This window comes from Aphis gossypii, chromosome 2, assembly GCF_020184175.1.
Source record: "Aphis gossypii isolate Hap1 chromosome 2, ASM2018417v2, whole genome shotgun sequence".
Lineage (NCBI taxonomy): Eukaryota > Metazoa > Arthropoda > Insecta > Hemiptera > Aphididae > Aphis > Aphis gossypii.
The window spans coordinates 78,940,410-78,958,931 of record NC_065531.1 but is presented as its reverse complement, the minus strand read 5'-3'; the positions used below and the strand labels follow the sequence as shown (position 1 = coordinate 78,958,931).

The 18,522-nt window shown below is 26.2% G+C and overlaps 1 protein-coding gene across 1 annotated transcript; it reads right to left on the bottom strand.

The window, feature by feature from the left end:
* Positions 1-90: 90 nt before the first annotated feature.
* LOC114121733 (NPC intracellular cholesterol transporter 1-like) lies at positions 91-17,814 on the bottom strand. The gene is made up of 21 exons (XM_027984181.2): positions 17,549-17,814; positions 14,403-14,562; positions 8,243-8,431; positions 7,907-8,054; positions 7,635-7,758; positions 7,400-7,574; positions 5,727-5,843; positions 5,373-5,590; positions 5,212-5,310; positions 4,956-5,143; positions 3,861-4,061; positions 3,504-3,792; positions 3,079-3,381; positions 2,790-3,008; positions 2,561-2,724; positions 2,237-2,498; positions 1,965-2,143; positions 1,668-1,899; positions 1,478-1,591; positions 1,069-1,231; positions 91-999 (listed from the first exon to the last, which is right to left on the bottom strand). The coding sequence occupies exons 1-21, from the start codon at positions 17,618-17,620 to the stop codon at positions 908-910; spliced, it is 3,708 nt and encodes a 1,235-aa protein (XP_027839982.2). The 5' UTR covers positions 17,621-17,814; the 3' UTR covers positions 91-907.
* Positions 17,815-18,522: the final 708 nt, after the last annotated feature.

The window sequence follows — 18,522 nt, the reverse complement described above, 5'->3', positions numbered from 1 at the left end:
AAACTATGAATAACAACTAACATGTTCTTCAAGCTATGACATATTTTAATTAAAAGTTAAAAAAAAGAAAACAAGTCAATCAAATTTTAGACACAGATTTAATCTGTAATATATTTTTAAAGCAAACATATAAAAAATATTACATTTTCTTAATTACATTTGTATGTCTTATTAATATAATTTTAAAACCCACAAACAAGAAAAAGACACAATAGGAACAAATTATCATATTATATTTTTACACATTTTATAATTCAATATTATTTCATTTTCAATTGATAAAAAAAAAAATGTAAACTTACCTAATAATAAATAAATAGTTAAACAGTATACTTTCATGACATATATTATAGATAAATAATAAGCATTCCCAAATTAATTAAGTATGTATACCATTTATCTGATATATTATTTAAAATTTTAAACAGCCAAATAGTTTATAATTGGATATATAATATTATAATTAACTTAGTTTGATCAACTATAATGGTTCATTGTCTAAACACTCTAAACTAACATTTTTTTTTATTATTATTACTATTTACTTAATTGTAAACAAACTAAAAATTTCCTTTTTGAAAACAAATCAAATAAAGTAAGGTAATCATAGACATAATATACTAATTTATAACACAGTTAACATTCAAGTCCTAAATTTTCATTATCCTAAAATAAAAAAAAATATAAAAATTTATCACAGAATTGTTTTTTTTCAACATCAATAAATTAAAATGTTTTGATTATCTGTAAAAACATAATAAGTATTTAACACGAGCTTTCACTAACAATGATAGGCAACTAAATAAAAAAAAACTTGGGTGTGCCAACAAGTGAGAAAAAATAAAAGTAGTAATAATTTTTAGTTACTTAAAATCACAATTGATTACGTTTTGATATTTTTCTTTCATCAAAGCACATTCACTTCTAATAGTTGCAACTTACGACTTTTAGTTTTTTTCTTAGAACTATCAGTCTTTTCTATTAACACATAATGTGTACCTAAAACATTAATAATTATATTTAAAAAAATATATAATTTATTAATAAAAACAATTAGTTCAGAATTACCTTTGTAACTTAGTAAAACAGGCAGGAACACTAAGCTATGCAAGGCAGCAATAATAACAATACCCATATACATTCTATAGTAAAATATTTTAAACACTGGTGTGTTAGCAAAACCAAGTACGGCAAGACCAGCAAATTTTGTTAAAGTAATCCCGGAGAACACCTATTAATCAATTATATGTAATATGTATTTATAATTTATATATACTATATAAATTAATATAATATACGCCTAACACATTCAGCATTCTTGTGTATATTTTACTCATTCAATATATATAAGAATAGTTTATACTCATAAAGTCAGAAATGTACATACCTCTGTGTACAGTACATTACACACACAGTATATAGGACAAGTATATTAGATAAATATATTATTTGTTATCATTATAATTTATGTATTTACCGAACTCCCAACTTCTACACAAGAATGAGAAGCACGTTGAATTGGACAAGAGATAACTGATTTTGCGTTATGAAAAATGATATGCCCACAAAATTCAACCATTATTCCTATTGACTAAACAAACAATATAGATACAATTTAAAAATATATTTAATTAGATCATTTATTTTTAAGCTGCTGTATGACTTACCATTACGATGTTTACCAATGATATTGCATTAAGAGAAATATCAAAATAGTACATAAACGCTAATAAGTCTACTGTTATCATTGTATTAATAATTAGTAGAATAAAAGCTGAAGATTTTTTAAAATTAGTAAACGTCCACATTACAAATGTTACCATTACTAATGACAAAACTAAATGCTGAACGCATACCTGCCATATAGTTAAGTATTGTTCGTAGAACACATAAAAAACACTGTAAATATAATAACAAATAAATAGGTATTTTAATTATAAATATTGATATTAGTCAAAATTCACCTGTATGGGAACACAGTAGTGGTCGTATTTGGAATTTTTCTCCTAATCGTTTTAGTCATATTATTTGCTATTGATCTAGCAGAGCGCATTGATTCATAATAATCTTTGGATGTTTTCAATACAGTGTGGTAAGTCATAAAATAATTAGGTCCAGTTGAATTATTTTTCAAAGAAATAGCCTAACATGTGTGTTAGATAAATGAATTAGTACGATTATTGAATACAAAAAATGAACTAATAATTAGATATCAGCATATTGTTAATGTAATTACATCACTATAAGCAGCATGTCCAGCTTTTGAACATTTTGGATCTGGACTATCTTGGAGGAAATATGGTAAAAACGTTGAAAAATTTTGAACACTCGGTCGACCCCAATTATTTTTAATGATATTACAGCTTGTACAGTTATATATATCATCACTGCTGTGCGGACAAAAATTATCGTTTGGAGTAACTTTGCAGCAACTCGGAAGATCAGCCCAATCAATATAATCGTCAATCCATGACGTTGAAGGCCTGTTTATATATGTTCTAAAAATTAATAAATTTAATATTAGACAATATCCGATGAAATAATTTCATTAATAATTTACAAATTTGCCGTTTTTGAAGCCCTATAAATTTGATTAGTGATTGAATACGGGTCGCAATAAGTACCACCGCAGAGAAGATTTTGGTCGTTGGCATTGGTCAAATTCAACCCGTCGGTGACCACAAAATAAACAGGAGGTCCAGTCGAAAAGTAACGTTTCATAAACTATTTCAAACAATAAATATTTACTTAAATTAGTTGATACTAATTAATATTGGTGGGTACTTTACTTTGAAATATTTAAGCACATACGAATCATGGGTCATAGTTAGTTCAACATCCAGACCTATATCAATTTTCGGAATAACCACAATGCTCATACAAAGCCAAGCACTAAATAATAATACAATCAATGGTCTAACACATTTGTTCATTAAAGTCGGAACATACAATTTTTGAAACGTGCTATACACTAAACTTTGTTTTTTAATTTCTTGCTTAACTGTTTTCTTAATTCACAAAATAATAAACACGTTATAATTAGGTTATGTATGTTATTAAAACGAAGTGGATACTTACTCGTTTAGCATCTAATGCTAATAATCCTATAAAACAAGACATCTGTAATAAAAAATTGAACACTAAAGCCATCGCGGCATATAATGCAAAAGACCTAACAACAGGCATATCTGACAAACTGCCGATAAAGAAACAAGTGATTTCTGCAAGCGTAGTGATGAAAATTGACGGTCCTATTTTGCTTAAAACACGACCTATGTAATCGGGAACCAGTTCGTCTTCTTTCATATCCATTTGTTGATATGTTCGAATGATTAAGAATATATTGTCAACTCCAACAGCAAGAACAATAAAAGGTATGACCTAAAAAATTAACATAGAAAGATTTTTTTAAGAAAAGTACTTAAATATTTTTTTTAAATAGGAATAAATAAAAACGTAAATTACTAAACAATAATTATATATAGAGTATAGTAGAATATTACCTCTAATACGATCAATGATAGCGGTAAACCAATTAAACCGTAAAAACCGACCGAACAAACAACAGATGATATAACGATTACTATTCCGAAAAAACTTAATAAGATTTTATTCCATCCAAGAGTAAAAACTATGTACAAAAACATGACTAAATAACTCATAGCTATTGTAGTCACATCTGAATGAGATTCTCTGTCCAACTCATCTTCCACCGAACGTTCTGAAAAATAAGCTACGTCCATGAAAGGTGGTTTCGAATCTCTAGTCCAGTTCTTCATAAAATCTAAAAACCTATTAAATACACACGCTTTACACATATCAATCGAGAAAAATGTACAACATAATACAAATCACTATACTTGTTTTCCCACTCGAGCGCATCTTTCAACATCGGTTTGCTGTTGTGATTGTTGAGTACAAATGTTAATATCAAAGATGTCGCTTTTTCATAGGGAGATAATTTGGTTATCGGTTCACTGGAATTGGAAAAACCTCCTAGAGCAACGGACGGGTCAACTGGACCCCCATAAGGTGCTAAACAAAGTGGATTATATGGATTCCTGTAAAAATAATGATAGTTTAATTTATTTTAATCAATGAATAATTTATTTAATAAGTAATTTAACTATTAATGCTAGCTGAAATCTTTAATTAAAAATACACTATAATAATATGTAATAATATTTAAATTATAATGTTTTACGATAAACGTATGTGCGAGCAATTATTGTTATAGTTTGACTCGGAAAAAGAAAATCGTATAAAAAATGTACCTATAACTACACCGACGGCTAGTTACCACTAAACGTCTGGGCGGGATAATTATTTGTGTTAAATTTATTTTTAATACAGGAGTTTGCATAATTTGAGTAATTGAAAACGTATTCAGATGATTAAGGTATTGAGATATGGTGTTTATATGTAAATCTGAATGTAAAATGTAAAGCGTAATTTGAAATGTAGTTAAATACACATCTTTTGAAGAGGATTGTTTTTTATTAGAAAATTTGGATTTTGTGTAAAAATGTAAAAAGCTTAATTTTAAAAAATGATCTTTAAATTTTGTATTCAAAAGAATATAAAGGTACTTGCATCTTTGGTGAAAATTTGGATATTTTACTTTAATATCATGACCTCCAAATAAGTATGGTCTATAAAAAAATATACATAAATAGCGGGAATTAAATGAAATTGAAAGTATAGAATTACATAGAACTATTCAACATTTGGCGGAAAAAATTTTTTATGAAGGGATAAAATAAATATTATAAGAGATGAATTTAATTTTTAATACATACATCGAATTTTTTACACATCTTAGCCTAACCAAGTGGATAAAAATTTTATATCATAAATTAAATAATTTTTTTTTATAGATATTATATTGTACAGATTATAGAGCATGTTAAAAAAAAATAGTTTTAATAATTAAAATACTTAAATATTTCACTTACTGAAAACACATTTTCAATGCATCTAAGTATTTGTTAGTGTTAAGATGTCGGTTGATTTTATACGGTTTGTTATCAAAGTAACCCCAAACACTTTGAACAACGCAATCCGAAACATTTGGGGAACCTTTGAATTTAGATACAAGTGGTGCGAAACACACTTTTTCTAGCCCGTTATGTGGTCTGCCCAACTATTAGTAGAAAATACAACATCAAGTATATAATGTATATATATTATACTGCAAATTGCAATACTTACAACTTCAATTTGCTGTTGTAATTTTAAAACTTCCAGCAAGAAAGTACGGTTGAATACTGGTCCAAATGTATACGAACCTTCAGAGGTATTATAAAGCACCTAAAATATTAAATATATTCGTTTATTTAATACCAATTAATCGATTTTTGAAATAAATTTACATTTGAAACTCCGTTTGCCGCGATAATGACTTGTGTGGTTCGGAAAAATGGTTTAAAGTTTGTATTGAAATATTCACGCTCTTGCCGACATTGACTATTCGGAGATGACCATAAATCTACTGGATCGGTTGTGATCTTTATGTATATAATACCATGACTTAATGTAGTAATTAGACACACTGACACCATAAGTGAAATATGTGATCTATTTGCGAAATCTACAATATTATAATAAGTAATTCGCAATCAATCAAATGTATTAAATAAAAAAATAACTTTAAATAGAACTTATAATATCAGTAAATTAAATAAATAACTGAAACAATAAATACATTGTTGTTCATTTTTACTTACATTTTCCAATTTTATAAAAAACTATTTCCAATATATTTTTATGTTTAGCTTTAGTACGTTCTGCAACTATATATTTATGTTTATTGTTTTTTTTCTTCCTTCTATCCATTAATATATCTGAAACATAATTAAGTTCTTAAATGAACAAAAAATGATATTAACAATAGTTCTTTTAGATTCTGAACTAAGTGAAGAATGTATTGATTTTACAATGACGAGTGTTTTTTTTTTTTTGTGTTTGTGTACAGCATAATTAGTCAAAATAATGCTTCAATTTCAAACTTCAAGGGTGGTTTCCAATTGCAAAGTGAATATCCTTGCATTTTAGAGGTCAAAAGTAAACATTTTCCAACAGTTATAAAAAAAATCGAGAAAAACAAAAAAAAAGTGACGGAAAACGGGAATTTTTACGCAAAACCAGTTTTCGACCAAATCGATTTTTTTATATGGTTGCAACTCAAAAACTAATCACTGTAAATACTTGACATTTTCACCACATATTTATGTTACTGTTATTAATACATGTCTAAATTTTCAAAATATTTTGACTTTTTTGGGGTTATTTATAGACCATAGAAATTTTCGATTTTTCTGAGAATTTTTTTTTTGATGTGTCGATAAAAAAATTTCGGATGGCCAAAAAAACTTGAAAATTTTATACAAAATTCCTTATGAGTTGTTCTTATTGTAGTTAAAAAAGATCAAAAATCGTTTGTCACAATTTTTTTTATTAGCGTTTATACTTCAAATGTTTACGTAATATGTCGAAATCACGAAAATTTGCAAGTAATTTTGAAGTTAAGAAATTATAAAATTGTTTGTGTTTACATCTAAGGATTGAAAATACAACACTAAGTTTTCCATAAGTTTTCCTTCAAGTAGCTGTACAGAAAACTCAAAGTATCATTATAGGAAAAATTTTAAGTGCGTTAGAATTTTAATTTTTTACGAAATAGCCTAACGATAACGATTTATTCTCAAACGGTTTTAAAAATTTGTTTATTATTCAAAAAGTATAAGTTGTAGATACTTGAAAATTTCACCAGTTATTTAGATTGGCATTTTCTTTACATGATTTAATTTTCAAAATTAAATTAAAAATTACTACAAAGTTCCTCATAAGTTATTCTTATAGTGATTAAAAAATTATAAAAATGCATAGGCAAAATTTTTTTTTATTAGAATTTAGAGTTCAAATATTGACAAAAATTCGTCAAAATCATGAATATTTGCAAATTATTTTGTAGTTATAATTTATACAAATTTTTGTATAAGTAGCTAAGATTAGAAAATTTAATACAAGATTTTCTATAAGTTTAGCATACAATAATTATAAAAAACTTAAATTTTGGTGTGCTCAGGACATTAAAACATAAACCACCTTTTTCACCAACCACTGAAAATTATATCCTAGGCTGACAAATCATCTTCTTTAGAATCGTTTTTCGTATACAATGATACCTATCATTGGATTCAAATTTAACACTCTTATAATATATACCTAATAGTGATCTACACGACACCTAATGTATAGCAGAGCGGTACCCACTTACCCGCTTTTTTTTAATTATTATTTTATAGCTATCAAATATAACATTGCGATTATTTGAGCATAATAATTAATGTAAACCTATAATATAACTTATATACAGTTGATTAAATCATAAAATTACCTTTAAAACACACGAATCCAGTGAATACCGACATAATGAAAAAAAATAAAATTGTTGATGATATAGTTATGATTTCAATACCTACTACATTGAGTAATTTTTGAGGTTCTTGAATTTTATCTGGCAATGGACAACTTTCTTCACAGTCCATGCAGCTACAAGCAGTAGTTTTATTCTGAAAGTCGAAATGTTTAATATAGCATGTTATTATTCATAATAATTATACATTACTCACATCAACCGGTTGATTACACGGTATTACAGGACCTATAAATTGTTGAGGATTATCAGTTTTTACAACTGGTATGTAATTGACGATGAAACCTAGATATGGATTTTTTCCCAAGAATCGAAACCACCTTAAAAAATCATATAAAATGTACACAACTAAGCAGGGATTTATAAATATTCGTTGCTTTCAATAAGATTTCTGAGTAGATATGAGGTTTATACTATAAGCTGATTAACCAAAAAATAGTACAAATAAATATAATATCCCACACTTACTTATGTGCAGAACAGTCTATTGCTCCTGAACATATAACATCCATTGCTAATTCACCAGTAGCCGGGTTTGACACAGATTTACACGAATCATAAACGCCTTGCATATATGAATCAGAAATGTAAAAATCCAACTCTCGTATTGAAGTACCTAGATACAATATTAATATAAGGCGTGATTGTGAAACAGTAATGGCGCAGTTGTTCATAATAATAGTCAACGACAAATCTCGCAGTCAACAAAATTTAATGGAAATTGCATTCAACAAACGACCAACTCATGAATTCGTATAAAATTTCGTAGTAAGCAAATTTTAACGATCTTGAAATTTAACTAACCTGTTTTTGTCAATTTGGTGACGTTCATAAATCGGCTCTGCATCGGTGAACAAGCCAATTCGCAGATAAATCTTCCAAATGTCCTCATACACGACGGACATCTGTGTAAGAAGTTTGCAGCCTGTACAATATTTGTGTTTAATGTTGAAAGCTGATCGGCTCCACAACACGTACTGATAGTTTGTCCATCTGATTAATCAAAACAAAATAAATTTTGATTAAAAATATAAATATGTATAATGAATTTAAACTATAGTAATTATGTAATTATTATAATAAAGTAATTATGTTATTAGTTATTACTTATTATTAGAATACAATTAAGAATAAGTTGAATACTGAATAAATAAAAAAAAATATATAGCCATACCACTGATAAATTACATAATTAAATCAAATTAAAAATAAATGTATAATATGTTACTATTCAAATCAAAAAAACAAAAATAACACATCGAAAAACACTAGTCTGGAGTGCAAGAAGATTAAGAAAAAGAAGTTGAGGTGATTTATGTTATTGCGGTAATTGATCTGAAAAGCCTAAAATAACCAAAGAAAAAATAAATTATGATAATACAATATCCCTTTGAATTTTTTCTTTTTAAAAAATAAAAAAATTAATCATCACAACTTCCTTCAAAATTGAAATATCAAAAAAAAGCTTACATGGTGTCTTAAATATTATTTTACATTCATATCAGGTAATAAATTAGTTTATTATAAAAAACGCTTAAAAGCATAATTTTCCATTATGACAAAAAATCATTTCAATATAAATTACTATAAAAAGTGAGTTATTTTATTCCTTAGGAAGAGTTGCTATTAATAATTAAAGATTAAAAATAACAAATATTCTTCAAAAATTTCTCTTAGAACTTACTGATCTGCCTATAAAGATTGAAAATTGTATTTAATTGGTATTTTAAAGAAGTAATCGCCCAATTTTTTTAATTATACCTAAATGATTATATAAAAAAAAAAAAAAATACGAAGTGTAATAAATTACAAAAAATCCATTCAATTTTAGTACCGTGATTTATTTTTCAAAATAAATTAACTATAATGAGATAGTTTTAGTGTTAATCATAGAATATTTGTAATTTTATTACTATGCAATTTTTAATTTCTATTACTTTAGTCAATAAATAATTTAATACAAAATTAACTGTATGGGTTTTGTGATTTTAAGTATAAATTTAATAATTTGAATTTAAAAATATACTTTGTATCAATATATTAAGTATAATAAGTAACAACCTATAGCTGGTGATTCTTTTATGCAGGAATAACACTCATAAAATATAAAAAAAGATATTTCATATATTATAAGTCGAAATAAGACAATATTTTTAAAAAAAATAAATGCATATGTAAAGTAATAATTTTTTATTATATAATATTTTATATGTGTTTTTTTGCAATTTTGAATGACAATATAAACATTTTTAATTTCATATCCTGAAGTATAATATTTTTCGGAGTACCTACTTCGAGACATAAAAATCAAAATTCAAACAGATAATTTATGAGTCATTATTTATCAAAATTTAAATGATGGGAGTAGTAAGCTAATATTTTACAGGGCATCCTCATATCAGTCCACTCCGCACACCTAAACTTTAAACATTTATAATAACTTTTTAAGTTATATATTAACTATTTGTTCAAAATTTCAATTTCTATGCATCGAAATACACCAAATAAATATTTTACTGAAGTTTAGGATATGAAATTAAAAATGTATATACCTATTGTCATTAAAAAAGATAAAAAACATAAAACATTATAAATTTATAGCAATAAAAATACATTTCTTTTTTTAAGAAATATTTTCTTATTTTGACTGAAATTACGTAAAAAATATATTTTTATAAAGATAAATATATTTTATAATATTAGAAAATTAAATTTAAATATATGTCATTATTCAAAAAAGGAGAAATCGACTTGAAATTATAAGGAAAATGTTCAAAAACGTTAATAGATTTTGAAATAATTAGTCATGTTATGATAAAAAAAGCCATCCTGTAAAGTATATACTGTATACATGCCTTTAAAAAATATAAATATAAATATAATGTATAATATCATATTTTATAACATGCAATTTAAAAATTTATATCTTCAATTTTCGGCTCATTCCCCAACAAATGGATCAATGGGGACCCTTATAATATATTATACCTATATAATCTATCAACCTATATTTATACTAAATCAAATTTTTATTAGTAGTCAATAGCCATAGGTACAAAACAATTGATTTTTAAAATATTTGGAAATAATTTCAAATTATGTAAATTAATTTTAAAATAGGAAAAATATAGGTAGTTACAATGGCATTTGTTCTAAGGTAAAATATATGACTGCGTAGTATTGACTATGTCTATTTGAGTATTTATGGATAAATCATTAAAGCCAATAAACTATAGCTTATATTTTGATCACACAAATCAGTTAGTAGGCACTTAAATTAAATCAGTGTTAATATTTGTCGTAAACATATATAGATATCGCCCATAACGTCTTAATATTTGCATAATAATCCTCTATAATTACTATTTATCAAAGCATTGTTAGTTTGATCTATACTTAAATTCAAACACAATTAAACGAAAATAATAAGATTATCTTTTTAATAAAGATCTATTTAGAATAGTTAATAATGTAATAGAATGTACTCAAATAATAATATTTTACTTTAATGTTGTTAAAAAGTATTTTCATCAGCACTCTATATTTTTTACTGAAGTTAAATGTAATAAGCTAAAATTCAAAATAAATTAAAATACGACATTGACACTTGATTTTTAACGTGATATCAACAGAAATGAATGCTCAAGTATATGCATTACCTATGTGGCTAAGTGTAACTTATAGACTTGAGTATTTATATCTTTAATATACCTCGCGATGATTGACAAATAAACACGTGTCTCATAATGTCTATAGGTGGCACAGCCGGTACTAGCCACTGTATTTACATTAATAACTTAAAATTTATGATGTAAATTAGCTAAAATGTCAATTTTTATGACGTGTATTTTTGTTGAATATATTTCATTAATAATAATTAACAAGTGTTTGATCAGTTATAATTAAAATAATTTTATAGACATTTTGCAACATCAATCGTTATAAATAATCCCATTTAAATAGGTTAATTGAATTAATACGTATTCACTTTTCAACGGAAACTTTTCTCAAACGAGTAATATGATACCTATACTAATGTGTGTATTATAAATTTTCATAACACATTTACGAACTCGACATTTTTAATATATTATATTTCCAAGAATAAATATGCGATGTATAAATGTATAATTGTATTAGTCTGAAATTGCAATAACAGTTCTTACTTTATCCAACAAATATTATCGAGTTAACATTTTTAACTATTTTTGGAAAATTGCGAGGAAGCTAAAATTTTATACAAAATCAAATATACCTATCAAAATTCGTATGTATAGATATATTAAATATATATTTAATTTCATGATTAAAGTAAGAGTAAGCCATAAAGTATAGGTATACTTGTAATTTTTAGTAGTTCTAATACATTTTTCAGAAATTCAACACATTTTTTTTTGTCTTATATTGAAAAATCATAAATTATCAAGTAAACATTATTTTCAATTGGGATGCATATAATATTATAATATTTGCTTTATAATAATAAAATTAAATTTATCATAAAACATTAAAATACATTAAATGTTAGCCTTAAATTATGGATAGAATTCATATTGTAATATTTAATATTTATGTCATATAAACAACAAGTGAATTTATTAAAATTGAATTCAATGTATACAGGTACCTATTATAGCCGTACCTACTTTAAACATTTCATACATAATACATTTATACATAAATATTTAAATACTTACAATGACAATATGACATCTGTACTAGATAAATATAAGGTCCATTATAATAGTAAAAATAATAATCTATATGATTTTTAAACTATATAAGACAATTTTATTGTAATAAAGTTTCTATACTAAGTATTTTTCGTTCTTTGAACGACTGAACATATTTAAGTTATATTAGCAACAAGCATATTCTTTGAACTTTAGTTTCAATTTTTTTTGAAAATCTAAAGTTCTTAAAAAATATTCACCTTTAAATCTTATTCTTATCTAGTTAACTAAAAATAACAATGATTAATTATATTGATTATCATCTAATACAGTAGTTCTTAACCGAGGTGACATGTCACCTATGTGCAGGGGTGTATTTATTGGGGGCAGGGGCATATTTATAGGGTAGCCGAGAGGGCCCGGGTGCCTCCCGAGATGAAAAACGCAATTATTAAAAATTGTTATTTTTAACATGGAACGACTTAACATTTCCCAAAAGTTAGAAATTCAAAAATATAATCGACCCCCTTCAAAATAAAAACCTATATAGTATATACGCTATTGCATAAGAGTGAAATCTCAACCGGGGTGACATGGACCCAGCTTGGGGTCCTAGAAAAAATTTAAAAATAAATAACATTTTGCGAAAAAAATCATATTGTATACACTCATAATATCAACGTTTTGAACGCTTTTTAGTGTGTACTGTATTATTTTTTTTTTTAATAATAGAATAATTTTTAAATATAAAACTAAAATTGTTTATTATTTTGATGTTAGAGTGACGCAGTGTTTGATTCTAGTGGTTAAAGGTGATATAAATCAAAAAAGGTTGAGAACTACTGATCAAATACAACCCAATTGTATTTAAAAAAAAAAATTTAATAAAAATTAACACCTTATATAACCTTATTCACCTTATTCAAATTCAAATACTTTATAATTCTCATAATTTTATTAAACTAATTTATTGGACTATAATATATTTTATAGTATTCATATCTTGCACCAATAAAGTAATATTAAATTATTAAATTCTAAAATTAAAGGTATAATTTAATGTTGAATGTAAAATAAAATCTTAACCTAATTTAACTAATACTTATCAATAACTATACTATAATATAGGGTTAAAAGTAAAATAAAATACATATCCATTGTTTTTATTGAAGGCCACCTATATTTGTATATATATGTTGTTTTAATTGTATTTTTAAGCTACCCTTCTTAGACCTATAAAATAAAAATACATTTTTTTTCTAAGGGTATGAAATTAATTTTAAACAAGTTTGAGGTATATAATAATAACTGGATTTGTTGTAGACAAAAGGTACCTAACCCTTGGTACATTTTTCAACCAGTGTTGATCCATCCGAACCTGCATAAATACAACAATATTCTACCTAGTATACAGCATTAATTCCAGACTTGTTTATACTTATGGATACAAGTATATTATCCATAGTATGAAACTATGAAATAGATAAATTAAGCCATTTAATTTACATTGTACTTTCAATGTATTATGAAATATCTAAATTAGGTAGTTACTTCTGTAAAGTTGTTCGCTATTATAAAAGAGTAACTGGTTTTATGAAAAAAATCTTTAAAATTAACCTGAATACTTAATAGGTCATTACTCATTACTTATTACTCATTAAGCAATACTATATTACTATTAATTGCATAATTCAATAATTTCATTGAAATATATATCTATATTGAAAAATAACTTATATTTGAGAATAATTTATTTAATAATATTTTTATTGTGTTTAAATATAAAATATAGCTAATTAAAAAATCTTCAAACAACAATAAATACCTATTGTATATAGATGATTAATTAGATAAAAAATATTTTTAAATGAGTATTCGTTTCTTTTAACTGTAGGTTAGGTTTATAAAGATGGTATATCTAATTAACTAATAATTTGGTATGATACACACAATACAAATAAAGATATACTCATGGCTTATGCTTCTATAGTTTGTACATATAAACTTAAGTTATTTGTTTCAAGGTTTTTTATTATTCGTATATTCCTAATCATTTTTATTTTTTTTATTGTAAGAACAATTTTTTTTGTAATACCTATAAATGTTTTACCTAGAAAAATATTATTATCTATGACGTCTATATAACTTTTATTTTTTAGGTAGATTTACAAAATTTGACACATATATTAAAATTATTTGAATCATATTTTACGGCATACATTGTTTCAAATTTTAATAAATAAATTCAAATAATAAATTAAATATTTAAAAACAATAATAATACCACTTACCTTTGGAATGGTCTTGTATGAAATCAGGACACCACGTTTTAAGAATATCTATAGACTTAGGGTCGGTCATCGGTTTTGGAGGTCCATTATAAGGGCAATTAAATACACGAAATTCGTTTTCTTTTTCACATTCACCGTACCATATGCAAGTATCGTTAGCCTAAAATAAAAAAAAATAATTTAGAAACAATCAGATAAAAATATAATACATATATTATGTGTGTGTTTTCTATCCATTGCGCGTACACCATAAAAAGGATATAATTTATTATGGTGCGTGGTGAAATTTAAATTATCCACCCCTTTACAAATTTAAGTACTTACGATCTATATACATGTAAAAATGTTTTAATTATTGGTAATCTATACAATGCATTAAAAAAAAAAAATTGCGCGTTTAAAATATACATAAATTTCAAAAAACGATTTATTATGATACTACAAACCATGTAAAATGTTGGATATAAGCCACAGAAAAGCATAGTAAATGATTACCACAATACTACCTATTGTAATTTAATTTTCAAATTACCAATAGATATACATTTTAATATACAAATTACTACTTAAGAATTGTGTAGTGGGTAATTGATTATTGTATTTTAACATAGTATGATATTATATGATATTAATACTTATTTTGGTCAATTATTATTACTAAACAGTTTTACATGTTTCTAATTTTTTCAACTTATTTATTTCATACACTTGATTTACATAAACTTTGATTTTGAATATTAACAACTAGCTAAGTAGTAGATACTATATATTAGACCATCAATTATATAATTCAGTGTACTAAAAATGTTTAGTTTAAATTACAAACAAATTTACAAGCAAACGTATTTAATAACCAAATAAGCTATACTAAAATACATGATAATATGAAAAGTTTTTCTTCACAGGTTCACAAACATAATATGGAAAAAGAAATTAACTCATATATTTTTCACGGCGTAAAAACACTATTATAATACTCCGTTCCATAAAAATATTATTCAAACAACATTACACAAACCTCAATTTTAAAATATATACCTACAATTATAAAACTATAGTTATAATGCACACTTATAATATTATATATATTCATAGTATTTACATATTTGTGAAAACAATATACGCCTAATACTCATAACTATAGGGCCTAATAGTCACAGCTAAGACAAAAAAAATTAAGTTTAATATAACTTTATAATTTTGAAATTCTATAATACCGTTAAAGTAGTTGATGCCATATTAACAATTGTCATAATATCTAAACTCGCCATTTGGCAGCATTAAAATAAAAAAAGTACATGCAATTAAAATATACAATTTATTTAATTTATTTTAATTTAGATAAAACAAAATACAAATTAAAAATAATGATTACAAAATTATTTAAATAATACGTAGGTATTTAAAATGTTCTTAGATTCACTGCAGATACGTATTATTATGAATCATTATAATTTTTTTAAAATATACGGGGTGATCTTCTTAATCTAAGACTAATTATTTTAAAAAACACTTAAGTTTTAAAAAATATTTCTTTTACCTAATTTTAATTTCTTTCTTACAAAATTATGCGTTTAGAAAAAAATATTTTTTTCGTTATAATTTTTTAAGCTTTTTATTCTTTTTGATAACAATAATAATTTTTAATCTCATTACTGTAACTGTCTGTAACAGAATATTATTTGGAGTATTGAAAATATAAAAATCATATATATATATGACTATTTATGATAATTTTAACTTCGTTCATCAAAACGTTTAATACTATTATAATTAGTTATTATTATATCTTATAAACTAAACTATTATTCGACCGAAATTCAATTTTTACACAATAAAGAAATACTCCAAAAACTATACTGATTTAGAATAATAATAGTAACTACAAATGCATATTGTCATTAAAAAAGCAAAAAAATACGTACTTGAAAATTTATATTAGGAAAAATATACCTAATATAATGAGTATGAGTATCTTGTATTAAATGAATCACCCAGTATACCCATGTATAAGATTATTACGTTAAATATATAATTGACATTTACGTAGAAAAAATAAATAAAATAAGCATTCAACTATGAGTTTTATCAAAAACGTAAGAAAAAAACACATACATTTCACATACTAAAACCATTTTGCAGAGTTAACAAGTAATAACACCAATTTCTTAAACATAATTATTTGTTTACAAAAAGTAATCTATATAGAATGTATATTGTATTGTTGACAATTCACTATTCTCGGAATATTCCATTTTTTGATCAAGGTATCAAAAATTCAAATTATTCAAGAATCAAGGCTCTTATTCAAAATATTAAAACACAATTTTCTTTAAAACCTAGGTATTATATAATTATGTTTTATTTATTAGATTATTTAAAATACTAGACAGGTAAATTTGTATAATAGGTACTTTACAACGACCTAACATACAACGAATACTGGTGTAGTTACGAATATTAGTGCATTTTAAGAGAAGAAAAAAATCACTAACGGGATCTCGCAGTTCCCCTATAGGCCACAGCAAGCTAGGATTTAAAATAACAACGAATACACTGAGAACAAATTGATCGACTTATCTAAACCCTAGTGGTGTATTCATCGAAAATTAAAAATATTATGCACATAACAGCTGTACAATGACAAACTCTCGAGATAAACAATCTATAATAATATACCTTCTAATATGCCGTATACCACATCAAGAATACGATACCACCTATCTATACATAGGTAGTTACAGTATTACCGCATACCGTCTATATTTGCATTTGTAGGTATTTATTATAATATCTACGAAGTTATACGGTAAAATAACAAAACGAATTCCCAATTATATTATATTATATTTATAATAAATATGCGGTGCGGGTCGAGTGAATCGGTGTACCTAACGGACAGGTATTATAATATAGGTAGGTGTACCGGCAGCTAATTGAGGGAGGCGCGATCAGAAACACGCCGAGAGATAATATACGCGCATACCTAATCTACGAAAACGATGTATAACATAGCTGATATCTATGCGCGCAGTCGGCGGATCGCGATTTTGCCGAATATAAAAACTTTCGAGACGTTTTTAAAAAAAAATTAAATAAAAAATAAAATGCGTAAAACGATCGACGCTGGTCGTCGCGATACTCACCCGCGTTGACGGGATGACGGACAAGACGACGGCGACGGTCGTCGTGATCAGCATTATTGGCGACATTATCATCGCCGCGAAGACGGTAGCGGTACAGAGGCGGCCGCGAAGACGTGCGTCCCGTGCAGTGTCTGCGGGCACAATGAACGCGGTCTGCGACGACGATCAACCGGTCCCACGACTGGTCGGGAGATGTTCACGAACGTTTTCGGGCGGCGAGTCGGGTGGTATCGCTCTTGTAGTGCGCGATTTACCAAGCGCCAAGTACCGCCATCTCGGGGCAACGACGACAGGTGTATGCGCCGAGATAATAATATTTTATTATTTCGACCGAACCGATCGGAAACGCGCTCTGTACAGTCCTGTGCGGCGGCCTCGTAAGTATTATACCTATGTGGTATACATCGTACGTCATGTAATAATATTATTGTGCTGCGTGTAATACACGACGGTCGACGCCAACGAGTAACGACAATAATGTGTGCGGAATGATATTAATGATGACCGTTCTCCCGCCGTGTGTGGCGAGACCGACCGTCGGCTTAAGATGCGTGTTCAGTGTTTTGACGTTTCACGCACTCATTGTAATACCGTTTGTACCTATACCGGCTATACACGCCGCGTGAAATAACAAGGTACCTGCTGCCAGTCTGCGCGTATCAAAATAAAACATACGCCTCTTGCTCATCGACAATACATAATATTAAACGGGGATAAAAACTATCACAGGTTTTAAAGAAAAACCTTTGAATAGAGCCCTGAAAGACTATATACCTACCTACCTATGTACCTACTGTGTAAAATGCCATTCTCGATAATAATGTTTTAATGTTTATATAAATATTCTTACTCCAGTTTACCCCGTGAATAAACAATTACGAACGCGATATCGCGTAGTGTACTGTATGATGACGTCAAGTGTAGAAGAAAAAAACAATTTTTATGAAAAACCAGTGCAAGTTTCGATTTGTTAA